Here is a 27,499-nt window from a genome sequence, read left to right on the forward strand (position 1 = left end):
TGGATAAATACAGTAACAGCCTGAGTATGCTGGCTATATCCTCTTTTCTCTCAATCTCTTGAACTTAGCCTAGCTCAAATGCTAGACGCATTAAGGATTTTTAAAAACCAAATTAAATGTGAATATGCGTCCAAATAAAACCCTTTGCTATGAACGTAGTAAGTTTCTTCTATTGGATAAAGACATGAATAAAAGTAGAATCCACACAGATGACATTCTGTAGAAATGAACGATAAAATTAGTTTCTTTGGGGGCGGCAGTTAACTTATGACGACTGAATGAAATCAGGACTCACAGCCCTGAGAGTTTCTCTGCCTTTGGCCAGGAAAAATTGGCCAAGCTGCAGAAAGATAATAATTTGCATATGTGATAGTCTCTACTATACCATTGGTCACTCATTCCCAAATTACTGAGAATCACATGTTCTTTCCTTTGTTAGTTTTTGTGTCTCTTCTTTCTCATAAATATCTATCCAATTTTGACTCATTCTCCACTATCCTTTGAACTTCTGCCTTAAAGGTTGTTGCAGGAAACAAAGTAAACATAACTGCCAATGTCATTTTTTTTTTTTTTAAGTAACTCTGGCAAAATGGTGGATGGGAGGAATTCGATACTCAAATGCTTTGCAGATTTTCCTGAGGATTTCATCTATCCATGCAGCTTTTAATTCTTCTGAAGACAAAATAATTTGATAGTTGACCTGACAGTTCAAAAAGTTTTACATTCATCAGTGTGTTGGTAGACTGATGCAGATCTGATGTTATTTCATTCATGCTGAATCTTAGGACAAAACAGTAGTCTCATCCTTCAGCAACTGTCTTTTAGAAACAGAGGCCACCAATTTGGAAACATGCTTGTTGGATGGAGCTACATGGAAAGCACAGGATGAAGAGGGCAAGCAATTGCCTGAACACAAATTAGGCCCTTGGAGAAGCTGCCTTGTCTCTCCTGCACCCTTAGAGTTATTCAGTGGGTACCATGCCCCATCTTACTATGGAGCTTAATTCTGTGCCTGGTTCTTATTCAAAGCAAGCAGCCAGGAAGGGGTGCAGAGGGACAGTCCAGATTTGACATCACTGTCCCCAGAACTGAGGAACACTAGAGAATTCCATAAGGAGTGTCATTCTGCCGTTCTTGTTTTACAAAGGTCATTGTGATGCAAGGCCAAGGGGAAGAGCCATGCAAAGAGCGTTCCTGGAAGATTGTGGGGGTGGGTTAAGGGAAAGGATTATGTTATTAGGAGGGAGGGGTGAAGAGAATTTGGTACATCTTTAGACTTTGACAGGAAAAAATATTTGGGAAGAAGCCAGCAGAGAGATACAGCCTGGCCCTAGCTGAATGGTAATGATGGAACTAATAGCAACATTGAGAGCTATCCAGATACCAGAGAGAACAACTGGCAGATATTAAAATCATTATAAGATGTGAAATTATACCTCTTGCTGCGTCATTATCACTACATTTCATAATATTTGTCTAGAAAAGCACACAAAGCCTATCAGGTTAAATTAATCCTAATGATCAATTTCAGTTTTTATTCTAATTAAATGATTTCAATTTAATTAATGTGAGCACAGAAATTAGGCAAAATTACAGATGTAAATGTTGAACTTTAAATCAAAGGTCCTCCCTGCTCCCTGCCTCCTATAAAAGTACCTTAAAATATTTGCCTGTGAAAGTAGATGGGAGTTTTAACCTTTGTCTGCACTGTGAAGGACAGAAGTTAGAAAAATACGCCACCGAAAGCTTCCCTAGAGCACAGACAGAAACACAGGTTTAAAAACCACCCACGCACACCCACACCCACATGCACACAGTACTAGGTGGTAGTGTGTGAAGATGAATTCTGCACAGTGAACTCTGGAAGTATATGCTTTTGTTCCTCAGGATTCCAATGCACTTGGGTCAGTCTAATGGATATTGAACTTCTATAAAACACCCCTGTAAAATAGAAACTGTGCACCCATATCCTAAGCCACATATTAAACTACCAGTGCCTTCCCTCCCTGGTGTCAGAAACCCTGCCTCTCAGACCTGCTTTGCCTCTGATTAGCTGTGTGGCTTCACAAGTCGTTTCAACTCCCTGAGCTTGGGCCCTCTTGTTTGGAGGGGCTGTTTTATCAGAAGTATACACACTTTTTTCCAAAATTCACTTAAAGTCATATCTGAAAAATGATGGGATGTGGAGGTGACAATCTTTAAGAAAACTATCGGCTTCAGGATTCTGAATTTCTGTAACTTCCCAAAATACAAGCATCTTAAAATGGATTTGAACATGGCATGGGGTACCATGTGTCTGAGTCATCCTATAAACACCTTTAAATAACCTTTCTTCTCCCTTAATAAAAATTCAAAGGAGATGGGATCCAGAGCTCTACAAGTTTGAAGAAGAAAAAGGACCTGTAAATGGATTCTTTTCCTACAAAGAAAAGAAAAAGATGGCAAAAATATGAAACAGAAAAAAAGATCATGAAAAGAAATGCATGTTCTTTTTTTTTTTTGTATTTAAATAACTTGTCCCAGGGAATCATACTTAATAACAGGTCTGTAGTGTCATAGAGTCTTGGTCTTAGAAGAATGTTATATGCAGCGTAAGGTTCTATGTTATTTCTCTTATCCATAAGATAGCCACAACTTCTTTTCCCACAAATAAGCCTTCATCCACAGCCCTCATCATGACTTGTTCACAATTGTATATGAGAATTATTTGACAGCAATCAATCCACTATTATTGTTTGGGGACATTAAAGGAGAACAGCAGAGTAATTTAACAATATAGCTGATTAGTGTAATAGTCATCATTAAATTTACTAGTAATAGTGGGATTTCTCCTTACCTTGGTTAATGATCATGGACAATTCATTTCTTGACTGCCAGTGGTAGAAACGGTTTTTAAAATATTAACTTCTGCCCCTTGGGAATGACACTTAGCCCATCACATTTAATTTTTGACGTTCACTGAACAGCATGATCCTAATCTTTTGATTTTATCATCTTAACTAGGAAACATTAAAATATGGATTGACTCCAGTTGGCAGGAATCTTTATGTTCTTTTCACTAAAAAAGCTATAAATCCAATGGTTGACCTTCTATTTCCAGGTCACAAATGACACCCACTCACTTTTGTCCATTCACATAGGATTTATGTTAGGGTCTACAGGTATAAGCCATGAAAGTTGAACTTTAATGAAATGTCTTTCAAAGATGTGCACTTAACCAAAAATGTCCCACAAAAAATTAGCAGATGGCCTTTTAAAAACATCTATTATACCTTCAGGTTCACTGCTGGCTTCAACTAAGTCTATTTTTCACTTGTAGTAAGTTTCTTTTAATAGTAGCATTTTTCTGAGGATATAAATTAGGCTTGTGTTTGGGATGATAATAGTACCTTAGTTCCCAATTTAAGTTTCTAAACTGAAAGAAGATTTCTGAAATGTTCTCTTTACCATCACCATAATTCATCTATCTCCAGCTGAAAAATGTTCCTTGTCGTTTTTCACAGAATCAATTGTATTGATGGGAGGTGTTCTGTATTGTCAATCAGGGAAATGTGATTTGATGGGACCCCAAAGCAGTGAGATGGGGGAAGGAATACCAAACCTGCTCAGGTCCACGCCATCTGAGTGAGATCAATGTTTCCCATAATACTCTTCCTGTCATGTAGCGCCCTGTCACAATTAATAATGTAGAAGGAGCTGATTAACTTAAGTAAAGTGCTCTCTGCTGTGTAAACACATAAAGATCTATGAGGCAAAAAAGGGGGGGGGGACAGGAAAGAACAAAACGTCATTTTTATTTTTCACGTGGAAACGTTCTCACTTTCCATTCTTCTCTTGTAACAATTACTGTACCAGCCATTCTGACGGAGTCGATAAATTGATTTGGGTCTTGATGCTGCAGCAAAGCAGACTGATCTGAGACACCATTATCTGCACTGGAGAGTGTGCGTGTGTGTGTGTGTGTGTGTGTGTGGTGGGGCTGCACTTTGGTGGCAGAGGGCAAAGGGGCAAAGTCAGGAAAGGCACATCAGCATTGTTCTAGATGGGAAATTAAGGCTCTAACACGGAGTTTCTGGAATGGACAGATGCATGCATGTGTGTGCGCATGTGTGTGCATGTTACGTGTGTGCATGCGTGTGTTGGGAATGGATGGAGAAAAAGAAGCCTTCAACTTGGCTAAAGGATGCAGCCTAAGTAATACAGTATGCACCACTTATTTAAGTCCCCGCGGTATTTCAGTCACTCACAGCCATTTGCAATTCAATGAGGATCACCACCCCATTAGAGCCCGTCATGTCAGCTGCGTATCTGACAAAATAAACATTCAGAAACTGTGCTCCTAGGTTCATAACTTGTTTTTTGCACTGGGATTCTTTTCTTCTCTCCCTCATCCAGCATGAAGTTTAATCGTTTTTTAATATGAAATTATACCATACATAGAAACTCTCCATATACATTCCTCAGTGTATTTTTCCTCACAACCAGAAACTGAAGCTGTTAGCTGAGCTTTAACTTGCTCCATGGGAGTATGCTAAGTATGTTCTTAATAAATAAATATCATTCCACTAGCTAGTGAGAGAATTAATGGCAGTGTTTATGGAAAATGGACATGGGAGGATGGAGGGAGAGACAACGCAGCCCAGGGGAAAAATTACCAGATTACCTCTGTGGTTCTCACCATATTAACATTTCTATGTCTCTACTGGCAATCACGGATCCCTGGTCCCAAAGATGAAGGAGATGCATCCTGCCTCACTTCTGGTGCTGACAGAGGTTCCATTCTAAGGAGTGAAAAGGCAGCAGCACACGTCAGCTTTCCCTGTGCCAGGGTGGGGTGCTGGGGGCTTTACATTCTAACCATATTGAATTTTCACAAAACTCTAAGTGGAATGCACAATTAATTTATAATTTTAAAAATGTGACATCTAAGGGTCAGAAAGGCTAAAAATTACCCCAAGGTCACTGTGGAAGTCTGTTCAGGCTGCCATAAAAAAATACCATAGACTGAGTGGCTTAAACAACAGAAATTTATCTGCTCACAGTTCTGGAGTGGAAGTCCAAGACCAAAGTTCTAATTGATTTGGTACCCAGGGAAGGTCATCTCCCTGGATTGCAAATGGCTGCCTTCTTGCTGAGTCCTCACATGACAGAGAGCATGCTCTCTGGTGTCTTTTCTTTTCTTTTGGTTAGCTGCACTGCGTGTCTTATGGGATCTTAGTTCCCCGACCAGGGATTGAACCTGGGGCCACAGCAGTGAAAGCACTGAGTCCTAACCACTGGACCGCCAGGGAATTCCCTGTCTTTTCTTAAAAGACCACTAAACCCATCATAAGGGTCTCACCCTCATCTAAACCTAACTACTTCTCAAAGGCCCCATCTTCAAATACTATCACATTGGGGGTTAGGGCTTCAACATATGAAATTGGGGGGGGTTACAATTTACTCCATATGAGTCATGTACTGAGATAAATCAAAATCAAGTCCATCTGGCTCCAAAGCTTCTATTTTCTCTACTATGTTATACTGCCTTGGAGACGAGAGTACCTCATGACCATAGGTCTTAATGCTGCTACTGCCTGCAAAATCTCAGACCCCATGCATGGTAAACCATGCTAAGTTAAGGTTTCTTCACATATAGAGATCCCACTGTGCCCTTCACCTGCTTCCCATCTCCCGCAGAATAAAGTCCAAGTGCCTTATCATTGTATAAAGGCATGTATGTATTCACGACTAGACCCCGTTTAACTTGCCAGCCTCATTACTCAACATTCTCTGTCATTTACCTTACATTAACCAACATATGCAACAGAATTCTCTGAACACACACCACTGTTTCTCTGCATGTGCTGTTCCCCTCTCCTGGAATGGAACTATTTCTGTCTCCTTCCAAACTAGCTCATGTGAAATCTCCTCTAGAATATCTTCCATGAATTCCCTGCTTCTCCCCCCGGGTTAATTATCTACTCTCTGCACTACCTGTAGATTATACATACTTCAACTGTTTCCCTTACCATATCTTACTATAAATTGTTTACTTTTCTCCTTAAAAGTCTGTGAGCAATGGATGGCAGGGATTGGATCATATATATCAGTAGTACCCTGGTGTGGTAGTTACCAGGGATATAGTATGTGCTCAGTAAATTCTGGTTTCTTTTTTCTCCCTAAGGACAGCTGGTGAGTGGGACAGATGAGCTAGGAATCCAGATATTTTGACTCCTAGTCCAGTGCTCATTTTACTCTACCAAGATGCACTATGGTCAGTTCCCTTACTAGACCTTGCCATTGTATTGTCCTTCCATTCCCCCCACCCCTGACCCCTGGTACTACTGCTTCCCCAATACACATACATAACACTTGGCCATAGATGCACAGAAGGGAGATTGTACTTCAGAGGGGCAGAACCTGTGTTCCACGAAGGCTGCCTTAAATTTCCTTTAACATGCAGCATATCCAGCCTTGGAAGGCAGTGTTGGGCACTTCCCACATCGTTAAGGCAGAGCCACATGGGCCCAAGGCTGCCCTGTGCTGAGGATGTTTGTGCCTGGGCTGCAGCTCCATTTAGCCCAACACATTCCGATGCTGGGGGTGGGGGGTAGGAGGGTGGGACAGGTGGCAGCATGTGCGGGGAAGGGAGAGTGTGAAGGCGAGGAACACGGGGCCAGGACAGCCTGTCCTAACCCAGTGTCCCAGCTCCAACCCAGGGATCCAGCTTATCACAAGATCATGTGGTTCATTAGTTAATGTGTAAAGCATTTGGAAAGTGAAAAGCCAATTAGAAGTGCTAAGTTACTTTGTCTCTGCTATAAAGGAAGCGATGTGAAGCCTAAGGAAAAATTCTCAGGCAAATATTTTGGGGGAAGCCTGCACTGTGGAATGTAACTTAATGAACAGGCTCCAATGAAAGGCTATACCCCCAAAACATAGGCCACTGATAAAAGAATGTGTCTTCGTCCTCAATAAACAAACAGGAAGGTAAACAAGCGGGTGTGGGAAAAGTGGCCAGGAAGAATCATTGAGAACTCACGTGAGATCTTTGAGAATCCCACATTAGACAATAGCCTCTGGCCTTGGAACTATGTGTATCTGTGGAACCTTCAAGGTCTTAGACTCATTAGAATGCCTGGGAAAGCCTGTGTCCTAAAGGAACCTCTCCTAATGCGAACAGTCATTATTTAGAGTGCAGAAACATTTGGTAAAGCAAATTCTTCCCCGGTATGGGATTTTCACATGCAGGGGCTTTGTGGAAAGTGGGAACCCCACCTGTACTGCCTTCTCTCCTCAGAGCATGTAGCAGGGCCAATGCACTCATTTTCCTGTTCTCTGAACTCTGTTGACTCAAGCTCAGCAAAACCAGGCTCTTTTCTTTTGCAAAGGAAGCATCTGGTTCCAAGTCATAAAAGAGAAACCCAGAACCTATTGCTGACTTGTTTGATAAGCACCTGGGAGGGCACGTGGAGGGCACTGTTTCCCAGAGTTCCCCTGCAATTACAAAGGCACATGTCCTTCAACGCAGCCTTTTCAGAGTCCTCGTTTACCAGAAGAACCTTGACCCAGCCCTGTGGGAGCTGGTCTGCAGAAAACTCCAGTACTTCTGCCCAAATCCTGGACTCCAACAGAGGGTTGAAATTAGATGATCACTGTACACTCATACATGCACACAGCATACCTGTCTCCTAGATGCACAGGGAGTGAGTGTGGAGGAAAGGCACTGGAAGGAGACAAGCAGCAAGAGAGGAAAGGAGTCAAGTGCAAGAACAGGAGTTGAAAACAGCATGAAACCTACCAGGGAACGGGGAAAAAGGAAGATGGGAGATACTGTTAACAATCTACCCACTATCTATTGCCCCTTCTTTCTGCAATTTTGTTTAGGGAGGACAATGTGACCAACCCTGGGTAATGAGTCATGATCATAGCCAATCAAGATAGTTTTGTGTTGGCTTTCCTGGCATCTTTTGCAACTAAAGATTAAAATGTGACCAGTTTTAGTCAATGAGACCCAAGTAGAAATTTGTTAACAGGAAACAGGGAAGGAATAAGGCAGGATCTTTGTTCCCTGATATAAGAGGAATAAGGGGGAAGGATATGGGTATGATGCCTGGAGCTGCAGCAGTCATTTTGCAGTCAGAGGCACCTGCTTGTGGATGCTAAGAATGGTAGAGCAGAATGTTAGAAAGAGCAAGGTTCCTGCTGGCAACATGTAGCAGCTGAAACAATGCCAACAACCACTCACTGACAGATTTCTTGCTATGTGAGAAAAGAAAACCTGATTGGCTGAAGCCACACTTAATTGGGTTTTCTTCTATGAGGTAGATACTTTATCACCTTCATTTCATAGATAAGGAAACAGAATTTTAAAGGGTAACATGTCCAAGATCACTCAGATAAATGGCACAGCCAGGATGTGAAAACAAGTCTATTGTACTCTCCGATTCATGACTTTTTCCTTGTTCCCCTAAAGAAATCAGACCATGAGCGTCAAGAGCATTTCCCTTAGGAACCTCCTACGCTGCTGGTGGGAATTAAGTTGGTGCAGCCACTATGAAGAACAGTATGGATGGTCCTCAAAAAACTAAAAATAGAGTTGCCATATGATCCAACAATCCCATTCCTGGGCATATATCCAGACAAAACTATAATTCAAAAAGATACACACACCTCCTATGTTCATAGCAGCACTATTCACAATAGCCAAGACATGGAAACAAGCTAAATGTCCATCGACAGATGAATGGATAAAGAAGATGTACACATATAGAATGGAATACTACTCAGCCATAAAAAAGAATGAAGTAATGCCATTTGCAGAAACATGGATGCAACTAGAGATTATCATACTAAGTGAAGTAAGTCAGAAAGAGAAAGACAAATACCATATGATATCATTTATATGTGGAATATAAAATATGACACAAAAATGAACTTTTATGAAACAGAAACAGACTCACAGACATAGAGAACAGACTCGGGTTGACAAGGGGGAGGGGAGAGTGAGAAAGAGATGAAGTGGGAGTTTGGGGTTAGCAGATGCAAACTATTATATATAGAATGGATAAATAACAAGGTCCTACTGTATAGCACAGGGAACTATATTCAATATTCTGTGATAAACCATAATGGAGAAGAATATATATATAAAAAGAATGCATATATATGTATAACTGAATCACTTTGTTGTACAGCAAAAATTAACACAACATTGTAAATCAACTATATTTCAGTTTAAAAAAAAAGAGCATTTCCCTCAGTATCTTGAAACTTCCACTGACTGGAAACATCATTATCAAGACACATTTCAGGGCTGGAAATCTTGACAGCAGTTCTGCATTTGACACTATGGTTTTCTGACTTCACTGTAAGGCTATCATCAAATTCTGATCTAACTCCTCTCAGCTCTTTACACCCATTCACAGCTTCTTGTTTCAATCTTTCCCCCCCACCTTCCCCCCCATTTTCTATCCCACTTTTCCCCCAATCCCAAGGGCTAATTAAACAAATACCAGACGTTTGGTCCTTTTTCTTCTTCCACGAAATCTAAAATTTCCTGTGAAATCTCCCTTTCCTCTTCCCCTTCTCCATTGCCACTGATCTCATTTAAATACTGGAAAAGAAGCAAGCATGAAAGCAACCAATATTTATTGTGCACCTACTGTGTGCCAGATCCCACGTAAGCACCTTAATTCTTTCAACGATCATCAATTTGCTTCAACTAAGAAGCTTCCCCAAATCTTTTTGGAGCAAGGCAACAAACAAACAGAAAGGCTAAAACCAAACCAAAATATGCATTAAACATGATGGGATCTCCGAAGTATTAAAAACTAAGGGAGAAAAAGGAGACCAGTACCTAGAACTGAGGCTCTCGCTTGGTTCAGAAGTGAAATTTGTGGCTGAGGACAACTAAAATGTGCTGCCCAAATAAAACTTGAAAGACAAAGGTTCTGTTTATTGAAAAATGTATTTTAAGCGTGTCTCATAGGCTGTCCGTGAGTCAGCTGCCATGTGTTTGCGAAGAGAACGTGGTAAGAACTTACAGGCTGGGGTGGGGGCTGGGAAGCTGGGGGAGTCGCTCCTGCCCACGGTAAGAGGGAGCAGATGGCAGGGGTAACATCTCCGCGAGGCGGTGCTGACTATTCAACACCTACGGCTGGAGCAGAGAACATAAGAGAAAAGAATGACCAGGCACTGCCTTTCCCCGCAGATTCTGGGGGGTACATTCATTTGCTACAGTCCTTGCCACCCTCAGAGACATGATTTCCCCTTGGGAAGTCTCCTCTGCCTTGGGGCACAATTTGGCTTAAGAGAAGAAATGGGGTGCAGGGCAAGGATAGATGTACCCAGTTGAATGAGGCTTTTGGAGTACGTTTAGGGCAGATGCTCAGAGGAAGAATCCACGAGATTCTGATCTTGTGGAGGTGTTGTCCTAATTTTGTCCTAACTGGATGGTTACTTTAGATCCAGCGTTTGGTGGGCAGGTTCTGCCCATATCTACACAGTAGCACATGAGGACGCATACAAGTCCTTCCCTGATGGGGCATGCTGAAGGGAGTGTGGGCTCTGGAATCAGAAGCGGGTCTGTGTCCTGGCTCTACGAACCCCCAGCTATGTGGTTCTGGGGAAGTCACTTCCCTCTCTTTAAACCTCAGTTTTAAAATCTGTATAATGGGGATAATGATAACGGCTCTGCCTACTTCAAAGGGTTGCTCTGAAGATCAAATGAGAAAATACTTTGTAATCCAGAAAATACTGTTTAAATATGAGTTTAGTCATCAACTGAACAACAACTGCTATTATTTGTTGAGCATTTAACAGGTGTCAAGCGTTTACTTTCTCTACACTAACAGAATTTAAGACTCAACACAACCGTAGAAGGTAGATAAATACAGTCATCACCATTTTACAGTTAATAAACCAGGCTAGAAAAATTGAATTACAAAGAAAAAATTTTAAAAACTACGAGAAATGAAGTACACATACTACTGCTAAGTGATGAAATAAAGCTCCAACCAAGATCTGAAAGGAAAGCTCACAGTCTCAGCTGCTCTGCTATCTGGGCTCTGGGCAGAGGCTGGTTGTTCTCACAGATGCAGACTAATGTCATTAGTAAAGGTCTTTTTCCCAGGCAGGATGACAGAATGAACTCAGTCTTGATTTCACAGATGCAGGCTAATAGGAAACTGGGGCAGGTCTTCAGAAGAACCAAGTACAGCGTCGGTCCTATTCCTTGATGTAAGAGGATGAGTCAATCTTAGACCATAAAGAGAAAACAGTCAGTAACCTTTCATTATAAATGGTTAAGGATGAAGACAGTATTCAGGAAAGAGAGCAGTTCTGGAGACAGACTGGTTCAAACCCTGGCTACCTCGTTTGCCAGGGGGCAAGTATACTCTTTGAACTTTCAGTTTCCTCATCTGTAAAACAGGGATAACAGCACCAATGTCAGAGGGCTCTGAGGCCTGTAGGGAGTGCAGGCACAGAACCCGGCATGCCCTGGAGCTTAATACAGGATGCCCATTTGGCCAATTAACTTTTTTCAAAGTTAGGAGTAAATGGAATGTTATCTGCCATTCCTCTCCAATCCTGGGAGTTTTCAGCTGTATGGGCTTGTAACAAAAATGCTCAGATCCAATTCTAACTAGAAGGGGGACGATATTTTTTATTTTCCTTTCTCTAACAAAATCTGAGTTTCCTGCCTTTGCAACTATCCAGGCTGCTCCTTGAACTTCTGTGTGGTACCTAACCTCCTACGGGCAGGCAGCTGGAGTCTGGGCAGGGAATGGCTTCAGCTGACTGCAGTGCAATCTCAAGTGAGCCTGGTGTCCTGGGTGAGAACATTACGCAAGAAGGGCTGTTTCTTGGAAATGAGGGACTGGGGCGGGGGGTCTGGCTGATATGCCAGCAGTGGGAAAGGATTCTAATTTTATCTGCTTGGTCCAGAGAAGACAGAACTCAGCGTGTCTCTCTACCTAAGATGGGATAAAGCCTTATCGACCAGCTCATGGCAAAAATTAAAAGTACAGGAAAAAGGTAAAATGTGTAAGAACCAGAGCCATATCATCAGTCCAAAGTTAGACAAGGACAGAAAAATTATCTAGCCTTTTCTGTCCCTTCCACTCTTTGGAAAGTTCTTCTACTCAGCTCTCTGGTCTCAAAGCCTCTTAGGCAAATCCTTATTGTAACTGGTATCCCACTGCATTATTAATGTTGTTGTCATTACTATTATTTTTTACATCTGTTTCCTCTATTAGACTTTGAACAACTTGAGGAGAATTGTTATTCCCTGCCTTCTTGGGTCCTGGGAATATAGTCAGAAATGATGAGTGACTGATGAAAGGGACTTAGGAAGTTTTGCATTCTGCAGATTGCCCGAGCTTTGGTTTCTTAGGCAGAGTTTCAGGAATATGACACACAGAATGGCAACAGATCCAAACGCTCTCCATATCCACCACCTCCCTATGTTCCTTGTGCATCCCCACCAAAGGCAGACAACGGGTGCTATGCCCATAATTTAGCTCTGCAGGGACCTCCCCAGATCAGCCGGTTTCCAGCACAGTGAAGTGTGTGGTTTGTGCATACATTTGTAAATTTCATGAGGCAAAGGGAGCCACGCTGCTTGCCAGTCAGGCAGCTAAATGATTTATTAAGCAAAGGTTACAGCACCTGTGTCTTTTTGTCAACAAATCAGGCCCATGCCATGCCAAGCGATTCTTCTAATAACCCAAATGGTAATTTGGTTTTAAATAGCATTTCAGATACCACAATTCTGTTGAGGTAGAACAGTGATAGATTTGGGTGGCAGGGAAGAAATGCCTGTTTTTTAGTATTGTTTGCACTCATTTTTCATTTTAAAGAATTAGTCTTCATGGGTGTTCTGCAGGTTAAGCATTTTATTTGAACATTCTGATTAAACTAGAACCTGAAAAAAAATGAGTTCTTTGCTCAGTCCTTCTGTGTGGGAACTGGTATTTCTATTTATTACCTCATGATGAAATATTAACTTTTTTCCTCTAAATAAATGCCTCCTCTTAATGACTCTCGTTTTCAGGGATCAGATTAAATTATATGAGATGCAACTGAAATGGCCATTGGCTTTCTGCTGTTTGAGATGATGCCATGCTCTCTTATATCATTCAGTGGGCGTGCAGGGGACATTAATAGTGTCCAAAGTGAAGTAGATACTCTATGCCCCAGAGACTTTTCTATATGTTAGTATCAACTATCATGGTGGACAATACTGAAAAATAAGACATTCAGGGTGGTCACGGTTTCTTAGAACAGATGGGTGTTCTAAAGGCTGTCAGGAGGTGGCTACCCCCCATGTTAATGATGAGCTACAAAATGGAGGAGTATAAGGAAAACGAAAGGCAAATCATGATAGTAGCAGAGGTAGCAGACAAGTGATTCAGAAGAATGGGACAGATAACTTGGCAGGAATGTTCCAACAGAGCCAAAAGCTGGGGTGAGATAGACAATGAAATTGGAAGGCAGTTTGAAAGAAAACTAGCTCGAGGCAAGGCTAAAGAGAAGGCAATTCTGTCTCAGTGAAGGGAGGAATTCTCTGGAGGAAAAAAGATAGACTGGAAGGGAAGGAGGAGAAAAAATGGCTTTCAATTATCCATGTTATCTTTCCCTACCAATCATTACAGATGATGAATAGGTGCAATAAAAGCCAATATTCAATTTTTCCAATTTACATGGAAAGAAGGCCATAATATATTGTTACGGGGAAGAAACAGCAGGTTACCCAACAGTGTATATAATATGATCTCATTTTTGCAATATATTTGTATGCATCGAAGCAGTCTGGATGGATTTAGACAGAAATGTTAACAGTAGGACTACAAGTGATTTTTATTATTTTTCCCATCTGTATTTTCCACAATTAACATGTATCATGACTGTAATAAGAAAAAGTCATTATTTTTAAACTTCCTTATGAATCATTTAGATTCAACCCGTATCTGCTGACTACCCACTATGTGTTGGACACGAGAGCACAAAATGACAGTGGGTTTTCTGGTAAACAGTCCACTCTTCCTGGCTGTTTTACAGAATTTCAGACTCTCAAGTGGAGAAAGGACCATGAAGAGTTTATCTAATGATTACATTTTAAAAATTGTGGTGAAATACACACAACATAAAATTTACCATCTTAACCATTTTTAAGTGGACAGTTTAGTGATATTCAGGACATTCACACTGTTGTGCAACCAACACCACCATACATCTTCAGAGCTTTTTTCATCTTATAAGACTAACACTCTGTACCACCAAACAATAACTCTCTCTTCTGCCCTCTCTCCAGCTCTTGGCAACCACCATTCTACTTTTTGTCTCTATGAATTTGACTACACTAGGTACCTCACATAAGTGGAATCGTATAGTATTCGTCCTTTTGGGACTGGACTATTTCACTTTGCATAATGTCTTCAAAGTTCATCTATGCTGTAACATACTGCAGAATTCCCTTTCTTTTCAATTCTGAATAATATGTATGATACCACATTAAAATGGTATATACACAATAAAATGTATATACCGTATTTTGTTTATCCATTTATCTGTCAATGGATGTTTGGATTGCTTTTACCTTTTGGCTATTGTGAATAATGCTGCGAAGAACATGGGTGTACAAGTATCTCTTGGAGACCCGGCTTTCAATTCTTTGGGGTATATACTCATGATTAGATTTTAGTGCAACCTCAGATTTAAAACCAGGGAATACGTCAGTGGTATTCCTGAGAGTTGAGCATCAGTCTCTGTTTGAATATCTGCAGGGAAAGGTGCTCACCGGCCCATGAGGCAGTACAGCACAGTGGTTTGAGAGCATAGGCCTTGGAGTCAGACAAAACTGGGGAGGCATTCTTGCTCTGCCTCTCACCATGTGTGGCCTTGGGAAAATCAACGATCTCTTCAGATCTCAGGTTTCAAATCTATGAAGTGGAGATAATTATATCTATCCTATTGGGTAGCTGTCAAGATTCGTGGGATAATGTACCTAAGGTACTCAGTACATAGAAAATGCTCAATAAATAGAGGCTATGTATAATCAAAGAACTCTCTTTTTTTTTTTTTTTTTTAAAGAAAGGTCTTATGATAAACTGAAAGCTGCCTACTTCAAATGTCTATTCATTAGTTGGAATTCTATCTGCTGGAAAAAACAGGGACCGTATCTAATCTGTCTTCTGCAGGTTGATGTTTCAAGAGGTTTCTTTGGGGAAAAGGGAGACCATTTTATTTTGTATTTGTTTATGGATTTCTGTGCGGGATACCTCTCCTGCATTTATAAAGCTTACCTATCTGCTTGGGTGACACTTCAATTTTTACTTCATTAAAGGCAGAAAAGAAACTATTGTTTTTCCAGAAAACTTTTCCCATAATCCAACTAATACAAATTTCATGCCTTATTAACAAAAATATTTATATAGAAAAATGCAAGCTTGCCTAGGAAATTACTAATCTGCAGACCATGTTCAAATTATGTCTTAAAAAATTCCTATAAAAATTCCTCTTCTGATGTCCTCTCAAAAAGATTACCTAAAAATATTATTTTTATGATCTATATCTATATATGCCTACCACTTTAAATGGTTCCAGAAAGTAGGTCCTTTAAAAAAAAAAAGAGTTAATATATATACCTAAATATTAAAATACTTAGAGCACACTTTTATCTCAGGATATTTTTTTGGGGAAAAAGAGTAACTCCATTAGCGTGGTTTCTCATAAGACAATTGGGGATGGCTTTCTTCAAGCCAAAAGTGGCAGGTGTCACTGTGATAAAAAACATTTAAGCTGTTGTCTCTATGATGCCAAATATTTAACAGAAACCCAAAAAATTCAGTTCCAGATGCCAATACTGGGTCTACATGACATCATTCATACAGATGCGTAGAAAATCTGGATTTTTAAGAATTGAATTTTTGTGGTCAACATCATGAAGACTCAGTTTCTGGGTTAAATAAGGCATTTGTGAAACAAAGCCATGTTGGAATAGAATACGTTTTGATTATAGAGAAACAAATTGAATGGAATGCAGGGTACAGTTTCAGTTCAGTGAATCACAGCTTATATAAAAATACTATATAAAATACAAAACAGGACATTTCCAAACTGCATTTTTGAGGTTCTTAATGAAGTAACCTGAGCCCACTGGTGCTTTGAGAAAAGCAATCATCCAATGTAAAGCTACTGTCCCCAGTTCTCCCCTTCCCATTGACCTTGATCATGTGAGTCAGAAGTACAATAAGAAATGTTCTTCTACTGTAATGCCTTTGAGGTAATTATTCAACTTCAAATTCACCAGTTAAATATTTGAAGGTATGGGAAAATAAGCAATAAACTTGAACAATTTTATGGGGAGTACTGAATAGGCGAAGTTAATCCCAGATGCCATGTACCTGCCAGTTTCAGAAGAAACAGCAGAAGTGGGAAATTCAAGAGTTAACCTTCTCCCTCCCCTCCCTCCTTCCCCTCTCCCTCTCCTCCCAGCTGCCTCCTCTGAGGCTGTACTTTCCGTGACCCTGCTTCAGTGTAAGGAAGGCTTCAGATGCAATGCTGTTTAACCCACGCTGTCGACACAGCAATAAACTAAAACCCTTCGCAGAGAAAGCAAGCGGACCCAGGAAAGCAAATCTATCTCGTTCATAAGCACCTGCTCATAGTGTTACACACAGAGATGAAGAGTTATAAGTTAGGCATCTGGAGATTACATACCGAGGCGCATGCACAAAATATCTGGGAGAATTTTTCAAACACTGTGTTGAGAACCTCAGAGAGAAAATTCTTTATGTCAATTCTGATAATATACAGTCACATTCTGATTAGGAGATCAGAGAGTAGATTCTTCCAAAACTTGCATCTAATTCCATTCCGCAACTCTCTAAGTATCTTTATATATGCTACCTTTGAATTCCGAAAGTCTTTCACTGTTTCTCAATTAACAGCAGCTATTTCAAAACTTTTAAAAGAGATTCTTTCTCCTTGGCCTATACTAGCACAAAACACAACTATCTATTGAAAAACAAACTCTAGATGTCCTGGCATACTCTTTTTCAATCACCTACCTCAAAATATGACATTATATTCACATAATCCCCTCCCACCCCACTGGGGCCAGCGAAGCCAGTAACAAACACCTCCTATTTCAGTACCAACACCAGCAACTTAACAGCGCTCAGGAACCCTTTCTTTCCCTTTCTCTTAGAAAGTCTGCCAGGTTCCTGGGGACCCTATAATGAGTACATAAGAGGGACTGGCCCCCCATTCCCAGCATGCACTCTGATGTCGCCGGCAGCCAGAGTATACTTTCCAGGTTCAATAGGGGCCTACTTCTGTCTGCTTGCACGTAGAGAGGCACAGATTCCTAAAAGAGGGAGCACACGCTATCCAGCCTGGGAAAATTTTCTTCCCATAGCAAAAGCAGTTCTGGCACAGAAGCCCTCCTCTCCTACCCCCTCAATACAAGAAGCAAAAATTGCAGGCACTGTTTTCCATGATTTCTACGAACACATGGAAATGTGGCTGAAGGGCCAGGATGGGTAGGGGTCGGGAGGAAAGGGGACTGAACAGGGGCTGGGAAATGCAGCCTGTTGTGCCGAAAGACGAGTTACAATGCACCTGATGAATAAAACAAGCTGCACCACATACAGAAAAGATGAGAGCGGCCCACCTGTGTCTGTTGAGGGATATTTACAAAGCTTGGATCCCGTGGTCCAACACTGACGAATCGGTTTGCGGGGGAGGTGCTGGGTGTCGAGTAGGCTGTGAAGGGAAGGGACACATGCGTTCAGGAAGCAGCACGAGATTGCACACAGAAACAACACCAAAACACACAGTCTCCGAGCCTACGCGGCTGATTAACAAGGAAATGTGCAAACACTGTAGCTAGCAGAAGGATCTGGCTAGCAAGGGCATTTTAGACAGTCAAAAAGGGAAGGAGTGTTGGCTTCCAAAGACTGTTGGAATAAAACGATGTCAAATTGGTGCTCAGATGAGCTCTTTTCTCCTTCCATCATACAAATTAGAACATGCAGGACATTTGTAAAGTATACTTTCTGAGTTAAACATGAGCTCTGGGGTCAGAAAGAGATATCCTAGTCTTTAAAAGCACAGGAGAAAGAAATTAGGTAGAAAGGGGAGGAAAGTAGTTCATTTTACAACCTTACTTTTCACACTATTACCCTCCTAAAGATCATGAAATGTTCCTGTGCCTCCATCTCTAAATATGGAAGAGGAGTCTTTATAGAAGGGACTGGGTTCTCCAGAAAAGTGGTGGAAAACCATTTAGAGCACGCTGTCTTTACAGGCTCAGTGGGGCGTCTAGAATTTTATGATGCACAAAATGCTCTTAGAGTACTAACATTTGTAGTCTTCCCACCCTAGAACCCTTCTGTTCAGGTACAAACCGTCAAGATCCCGTGTAAACCTGGAACCTCAGGTACCACACCTCAGCCAACTATCCTTTTCACAGTACATGAACGTTTTGTTGTTGGTTTTTATACTCATGGTTAAGCGCTTCACTATAGTTTAGAGAGAAAAAATTCTGTGGTTCTGGTGTTTCATTGGTTCATATATCCAAATGAACATTTTGTTTTCTGGTGTCCTTCAATTCACTTCTTTACCACAAACTCCAAGGATTTATTCACATTCTTTCTTTACTAAAATTTTGAGATAGACTATTACTTAATTTCAAATTTCTTAACAATACTTGTAAAAGGCATAAGTTTTCTGGACTAACACGAGACATGCACCATCTAAAAGATGAAAAGGATTTGCATTTCTTAAAAAACACAGATAATTGAGGGAATAATACCAAATTCATTTGCCAGATCCTTTTCCCCTTGTTGACATCATCTGCTTCTCTTCCTTTGATTTTCTGTTTCACAGAAAACTGCTCAGACTTCTTGTTTCCCTTGTTAAGCACATCTAGACATAAAATTTCCACCAATCTGGGCCAAGTCCTATTGGTCATTAGAGCTAAGTCACCCACGCAGAGCTGTGATGGTCATGTGGGTATGGTTGTGTTAAATCAGCATGGAACAGAGGAGGAACATAAGGTTCCCGTGATGTCTATTATTAAGAAACTTTTTGTTGTTGTAGTATTTGTTTTAGAAGAATTCGTCCAATAACAGCTTTATATAAAGTGATCTAAACGTATGGTACACTGTACTGTCTAGCAACGTGAATCTACTGATTTCTTCCCCAGCCTATCCTATGACAGATTAACCTGAACAGATTTGAGAAATACCTCTGCATTTAGCCGTTCTGTATGTGCCTCTCACTCACTGGTATGGGGGAAATTTGCTTTTTTAAAAAGCTCAGTAAAATACTCTTTATTAATTGTTTCATTCAGCCTATTGCTCTACTTTGATATGCTTTCAGAAGTCTCAACAGAAAGTTATGTATTGAAAATGATGTACTATAATTAGCTGGCAGTGAATTTACCTGCTTCTAGGGCACAAAGAGGATGTGGGAGAGATAAGGAGGAAGCTAGTAGATAAAATAACCTGTTAGCCGTTAGGAGGAAAAAAAGTGTTTTTTCACATGTGAATAGGTAGGTAGGTTGAGAAGGAACAAAAAGGCATAAAGAGTAAGCTGAGGTTCTAAGACTAAATGACTGACGACAGATGCTGAACCACGAGGCCTTGGTTTGATGGTCCTAGCGGAGCAGTGTGTGTATGTCAGCCCTGGTCACTGCAGACACACAGCAGGATTTCCTATGACGTTTTTACCATACTGGTGACGTCAGAAACATGCATGCTGATTGATCCTAGGATACATGGTACTTTTTTTTCTTTTTCTTTTTGGTGTGTGAATATAGTTCTTCGTTGACCATACATAGCACTAAATCTGGAAAAGTGTGTATTACATCCCATTCTCTATCTTGCCTCTTTTTTTTTTTTTTTTTTTTTTTTGCGGTACACGGGCCTCTCACTGTTGTGGCCTCTCCCGTTGCGGAGCACAGGGTCCGGACGCGCAGGCTCAGCGGCCATGGCTCACGGGCCCAGCCGCTCCGCGGCATTTGGGATGCCCCTGGACCGGGGCACGAACCCGCGTCGCCTGCATCGGCAGGTGGACTCTCAACCACTGCGCCACCAGGGAAGCCCTGCCATTTTGAAAGTAGGGTTAGCATCCAAATAACTGAGCCACTCAAAATTACCATGAGGCTAACAATTGGCTATTGTCCCTTCTTCAATCAGGAGACAAAACATCCCAGAAGGCCTTTAATGCTCTCACAAGCTATTAAAACTTCTCCAAACTTTATTTTGGTTTTTAAAAAAGAGAGCAATGCTGAGAGAGGTGGTAATGTGTTTGCCTTTTTAAGAAAAGGATATTACAACTACAAAAATCTGAGAGTCTCTGAGTTCCATCGAATGGAACAAAAAGTGCCCAGGGAAATTTATTCTATAGAAAGTTGATTCTGGGAAAAATCAAGGACACAGGAAAAACAAGGGAAGGAAGAAAGTCTGACTCATCTTCCATTATTGTAGCTAAAATAGGCAGTGTTCACCTATAACAGGATGTAGTTCCAGAGATGATATGACATAAGTTGAATTTGATTTTCCTAAAGAAACAGTGGAATGAGGGAGTTATCCTGTTAAACAAAAGCCTCAGTTGAAACTTTTTATTAAAACAACCACATATACCATGGTGAATCAATTACACATGCCCAGTTAAGAGCTTTCAACATGAATATAAAATCAAGTAGAGGGGGAGAAGTGGTAATGAATTATATACAACTGTGTTTACTATGCTATTATATCACATTCATTATCTTTCTTAATTATAATTTTTGCCTATTTACAGCAGCAATAATCAAATGCTGCTGGAGGAGCTTCAGGACATCATGAAATCCAGAAAATAATTTTCTAGGAAGATTATTGTAGGCATTTTTGAGAATTCTGGAGGGAAGATTCAGGGGCATTTTATGATTTTCTGATAAAGTCAACAGGGAAATCAATTTGCTTATATAACCTCATTGTAAAAGTCCTCATGGCAAACATGACTATTAGAAATCAAATTATGATTGCTTGCCTGTTTCTGAAAAAGAAAGTGTTTGCTTTTTTTTAGCAGCCATTTTACCTACATGAGCAGTATCACCATGGACCATTTTCTTAACATTTTGAAAAAACATTCCTATAAGAAGCTTCCACCAGCTCTTATTTGGGCTAATCTGATCGTACTTTTTCTCTTTCTAACATATTTCTTCAGATTACCCAAGACTCTTAGCCTTAGCCCCAGGGGTAAGTACCAAAATCCCAAATCAGAATTTGATCCCATATCCTTCTGTGTTGCCCACTTACCATATGCACTGCTAATTCTATAATCCTTCACTTAGGCAGTACAAGTTGGGCCTCAGGATGATCAACTGTAAAAACGGTTCATGAACAGTTCTTTATATGCAGTCGGGCCTCTGCGGATGCTGGAATCTATCTCTAGGGAGCTGGTGGGATGGGCAGGGAGAGTGGCAGAGATCACCCATTAGCCCTGCTCTTTACAACCCTGCAGGTTTTCCCTGGGAGAACTGCCTCTATGTCCTCGAAATGGATGTAACTGACTGCCTGCAAGCCAAAAAGAATTCCAACTTTTGTTGTTCCCAGGTTGTCTGGTTTTTTGTTTGTTTCTTTGTCTTGTGTTGTTTTCCTGAATAAGAAGAAATAAGGGATGTGTCTGGATAGAGGAATCACGGCATTTCTAGATGAATCAGTTTTGAGTCTGTAACAGCCTTCACCCAACAATCATACCTGACCATGGTGCTAAGAAAGTGGTCAAATTGTTTTGAATAAAAGATGCTTGGAGTTTTCCTGTTTGGGGGAAAAAATATGACTGAAAAACAAGATACTAAGATATTAAAATATTTGTATCAATGTCAGTTGATGTTTCTTTAAGATAAAAATGGTATCAATAAAACTACTCAAATCTGACAAACTAGAAAATGTGAGCGCATCAGCTTGTTTTCAAAGTAGGCAGCCAGATTCAAGATCTAGTTCAAATTTAGCGACCCCTGAATTGCGTGTAATCACTGAAAAACAGAAGAGCGAGAAAATTTAGATAGATTTCTGCGTAGAGCTTGGGTGTGAAAGGAGAGCTGACCTTTGGACGAAGCCCCCTCCTGTGTCCACAGAGCGGCCACCAGGAGGTTGAGTGGCCAGGTGGCCTGGGGCTGAACGGCCTGAGGATAGTGATGGCCAGCTCCTCTGCTGGGGAGGAGGAGGGGGGATGACCTGGTGAGGCACCTTGGCAGGAAAGACAATGTAAGACAGCTAGTGAGCTTTGACATTCTTTGTGTGTGTGTGTTGTGTGTGTGTGTGTGTGTGTATGCGTTAGATATTTGTCTTTTTTGTTTTTTAGTATATGTGCTGCCGAAGCGAGCACAGACATTTGTCTTTTAAAAAAAAATTATTGAAATATAGTTGACTTACAATGTTGTGTTAGTTTCAAGTTTACAGCAATGTGATTCAGATATATATATATATATATATATATATATATATATATATGTGCCTATTCTTTTAAAGATACATTTCCATTATAGGTTATTACAAGTTATTGAGTACAATTCCCTGTGCTATGCAGTAGGTCCTTCTTAGTTCTGACATTCTGAATTTACTTCCAGACACAGGAAGCAACAAAGTTCCCCAAACCCTGGCACAAAGTTTGAAGAGAAGTTTGTGATCTGTTTCATCAGAGATTCCAACTACGTAAAAGGAGGGAATACCAATTCTTCATTCCCTTAAACTCTACCAAGTCTAACCGCTGTGGTGCATCAAGGAAAGATAGTTTAATATATTCATATCCTCTCCCTCTCTCTCTTACTCTTTGTCTGTCTCTGTCTCTCTCTTGTGTGAACACTTCCTCTGTGCCAGGCTCTATGCTAAGTTTTATGGGAGATAAAAAGATAAGCCAGACACACGGCTATCCATGAAATGTTAGAGTCTAGTGGAGAGAGATGAGTACAGAAAGTGAAAATATGAGTGCCTAAAAGTAATATAAATAAAAATCTTTAGGGTGTTAAAGGACAGAAAAGTGACACCTGGCAGGGGAACAGGAAAAGCTTTGTAGAGGAGATGGAGATGGCTGTGATGACGGGCTGTAAAAGATGTGTTGGTTGACAAGTTCAGATGGATTGGGGATCACAGAGGAAGCTGCATGAGCAAAGAAACAGAGTTGGGTAATGGAGATGTCAATCGCTGAGGGAAAGGAGAAAAGACGGGACGTTGTGAATATCTCTGCCATAAGGTCAGGGAAGATAAAAATTTAAGGATCAGAGACTTGAATGTTTGAAAATGGAGGAGAAAAAGTCTACTGAATTTTTCCTTCAAGAGGAAGAAATAATTTATAAAATTATCAAAGATACCAGATTTCCATTCTAAACACCATTAAGACCGTTAGGCATCCTAACACTTTAAACCTTTCCCCTCCTATCTCAAAATCAGTATACACTTCACATGTTCCCTTGTGTTCAGAAACTCAGACATACTCACATTTGCAGATACCCCTTTAAAAATGCTAGTCGAAAATTCAATTTCATTCAGCTAGACTTACTGCCTGCCCAGGAATGTGCTGGTTACTGGACAGAAGCCATCCAAACAAGTTTAGGAATGCAGACTTGAACACACCACTGTATCTTCAGACTGCAATTTTCTAAATGTTTATCAGTGACACCTGACAGTGCACGAGAACGTATTCAGTTGCAAACTGAAGCAGTGAGATGACTAAATACCTGATTGAAATAGTTTCTGCAATCTTAACTGCACTATCACATGTTACTAGTTTTTTAAAAAAGCCCTGTGAGAAAACTTTCATTTCTAGAAAAAAATGTGGAAGCTATTAGAAAATAGATTGGCTAATTTCTAAATGAAGTCCATTACAATTGAACTCATTTGGGAACTTGAACAGCACTATTTCTTGCCAGGTCACAGAAGAAATGCTGGAGGATATTGGAGTTTTTTTCCTTCGAAGAAATCTATGAGTATCGACAAGTTTACAGGGCCTGGGTTAGCATTATTAATGTAATTATACAGCCAAGGAAACACAGCCTTTGTTGACACATGAATCCCCAGTATTCAGAGGTTTAGAAATTCCCACGTGAATGAATGGATATTGTAGTTTTCATCCAGATGTTTGGAATCTAGAAGATAACCACACTGAATTTCCATTACTTTGATCACATCTGTGCAGTCAGTTACCTCATTCTATTATCTCTGCAGATCTTTTGTCTCTACAAACAAGCTACCAACAACACAAAAAGACACAGCCCTCAGGGCATGAAATTAAAGCCTACTTATCGCTAGTAAATTATTACAGAATAACATACCCACAAGCCTTCTTCCTGAAAAGCTAATGAATTCGAACTTTAATATATTAGCATTACTTAACATGTATGGTAACAATTTGCATGAAATGTTTAATGTGCCAATAGTTCTCAAAAAATCATGAAAAGAATCAATTTAAGCAGATGGCTTTGCTCTGCTGGTCTCTCTACTTGTATTAGGGATCTTCATAGGGGGCAGGGGCTCAAGTGACATCATGATTTGGGGTAAAACGTACAGAAGGGAAGGTATAAGACAATTCATGTGTGCACACAGAGAGAAGGGGATCAGAGCCACTTGTAAACTGGAGGTGCTTTGACGTTATGTTACCAAAATCTGTGTGATAAAGAGGTACTTTACAATGAGTGTTTCCTGTAAACAACCTATTTATACTGCCTATAATATTCTTTTTCGTAATAACTTAAAGGATAGGAATACAGCCTTGTTTCAGTTCATTTAAATTTATTTCTAATAACTAATCCACATTCTATGTCATGTATTTTTACGTGTATGCCAGCGTGTTGTGCAACTGATAGAACATACTTATTGATCAGAAGCAACCACATAGACGGGTAGGCACAGGTGAAAGTAATATTAAAGACTCACAGGGAATAAACCCTGGATTCAGCTGGGGTTTACTAAAAAAAGAAACGTAGATCAATAGATTAGATCCCTCCCTCTTGAAAGGCTTCTGCAGCCTCTCCAAAGGCAGTGTAACTTTGGAAAACCACTTCTGGGACTATATCCTCAACAAATACTTAAAAGTACATATAAAGATTTATGCTCCAAGATGTTCATCACAGCATTACTTATAAGTGCAACAAACTGGAACCAACTGATGGAATATTGCAGCCATTAAAAATGCTTTAATATAATAATGACACATGTTTATAATATGAAATAAAATGAATAAAATTAGTTTACAAAACTGTATATATGTGTATATATATGTACGCACACACACACATATCATGATCAATTATGTTTAAAATATGCACAGAAAGTGATTATCTCTAAAGACTGGGATTATGAGTGATTTTAAAACACCTTCCAGTAATTCTTAATCTTAAATAAAATAAAGACAAACAGAACCTGAAAGCCCCAAGTAATATTTTTATTTTTACAGCAGTGCAAGGTAGTTAATAGAAAATGAATTTTAGAATCAGAAAATCCTGGATTGAATCCATTCAGTCTCTTACTAGAAATGTGACCTTGGCAAGCCAGTTAACCTCTCTGAGTGTCTCTATATAAAAAGTTCAGCATAGTAAATATTATTTACTCTAATACTCCCAGCTCTTTAAGGCTTCACCCACTCTGTGAATGTCTAATAGGCGACCCTCTCCACAGGAGCAATCCAGAGAGCGATCCCTAAGGAGAGGCTTAGCCAACAAGATGGGAAATCTCCAGAATCCCACTGTACTTTATATTAAAACAGTTGAAGAAAACTGCTAAACTCATCCAATCAGGGACTACTGATTCCAAAATCTGATTAAGGGCATTACACCCTGAGATATCTGCCTTCCACCAATTAAAAAAATAATACTCAAACCTCTCAAGGGTTAACGTTATATCAGACTCAAATATAATTTGTAAGGGTGTAAGATGGCACAACTTTTCTGAAAAGCAATTTGGAAACGTGTATCAAGAGGAACATTCATACTGTTTGCACTAGTAATTCCAATTCTAGAAATCTAGCCTAATAAAATTATTCAAGTTGGGGACAAAAATATATGTTTGACAATATGCTGGACCATATTCCATAGGTTGGAACAAAAGTTAATGGTCTATGGTAGGAGAATAAGTAAAAATATTTAAAATCACATTTCCTAGCTTTTTATTTTTTTAAGAAGAAAAGGTGTAAAATACTCGTTAAGAAAATAACATACAAAATATTATATTCAGTAGGTCACAATCATATACACATAGACATGCACTGAAAAAATGGGGGAAAGCCAGACCAAAATGTTAATAGTAGCTGGTTATAGGAGAATATGATTTTTAAAATCCTTTTCTGTATTTTTCAAGTTTCCTACACTGCCATTGTTATCTTCATGAAGAAAATCTTAAAATCCATTTGTCATTTCTGTCATCTGAAAAAGTAAAAAACTGAGGCAAAAATAAGACCTGCATGGGTTATGATAACCTAAATGAATGTAATCATCTATTGTCTGCTCTCTTTTGTAACTCACTCCTTCTTTACAAAGTTCATTTCTTCTCTCTTTTTTCCTGCTCTCATTCCTGTTTTTCATCCAATTCAAAGTACCCAAGAGTTTTTATTGGAATAATTTAAAAGTTCTTTGGGACTTCCCTGGCGGTCCACTGGTTGAGACTCCCCGCTTCCAGTGCAGGGGGCACAGGTGTGATCCCTGGTTGGGGAACTAAGATCCTACATGCCACGCAGTGAGGCCAAAAAAGAAAAAAAAGTTCTTTATGGCGTGTCTTAGGATTTTCAGAGGAAAGGTGTATGATATTATATCTTGAAACACAGTAAGTGTCCTGGTAGAGTAGAAAGCATGGGGCTTTAGAGTCCAACAGACCCCGATTTGAATTCTAGTTCAGTCTCAGTTTTCTCTTTTTAAAAAGAGGGCTAACGAGTCCAATTCTGCGGATTAAAATAACAATCAAGTGCAACTAAGGTAACGCATATGAAAATACCTATCGAAGTGCCTGATTTCCAATAATTAGTTTTCTTTTTCCTTTTCAAATTTAGACATTAAAAACTTGGGTTGTACAAAAAGTAGAAGTACTCTGCAAAAAGTATTTGTGAAAAATTATGACTTAAGATAGCATGTGTGCATCTGTATCCAATGGGTTCCTAAAGCAGAACTTGTGACCAAATAATAGCTACTGAGAGTGAAAATGCTAACTTTGTACTCAATTCTATGTTCTCTGTGAGGGAAAAAGAATAGTATTCTTTACCAGAAAGAGCACATATTTTTGCTATCACACCCGAAGTTCAGGTTAGGGCAACTAAAAACTAGATGTATAAAATTTGCCAAGGATTTTATGGACCACCCCCCTTCCCTGCCTCCACTGTGTGAGTTTTGGTCACTACAGTTAGTGGTTGGGGTATAAAGAAGAATTTTAGTTCATTGGACAAATACTTTAAAAATTAAACAAAGCATTATATTTGACATAAAAGGGGATTTAAAACTCAATAATATCTTTCATTCTCGTTGGGCAAGGCACTAAAG

At 39.9% G+C, this 27,499-nt stretch overlaps 1 protein-coding gene across 3 annotated transcripts in view; it reads right to left on the minus strand.

Moving 5' to 3' along the window:
• The window catches only part of NFIA (nuclear factor I A), a 391,209-nt gene that overhangs the window by 18,207 nt on the left and 345,503 nt on the right, over positions 1 to 27,499 (minus strand). The window contains exon 10 of one of the 3 annotated variants that reach the window (XM_082834088.1): positions 17,663 to 17,754. The exons of 1 other annotated variant lie outside the window; for it this stretch is intronic. In XM_082834088.1, coding sequence (XP_082690214.1) covers positions 17,663 to 17,754 — 92 coding nt within the window. Of the gene's footprint in view, positions 1 to 16,511; positions 17,755 to 27,499 lie in introns of those variants that run through there. One more of the 3 variants, XM_082834087.1, reaches the window with a different exon arrangement.

Source organism: Leucopleurus acutus (assembly GCF_964270905.1).
Source record: "Leucopleurus acutus genome assembly, chromosome: 2".
Lineage (NCBI taxonomy): Eukaryota > Metazoa > Chordata > Mammalia > Artiodactyla > Delphinidae > Leucopleurus > Leucopleurus acutus.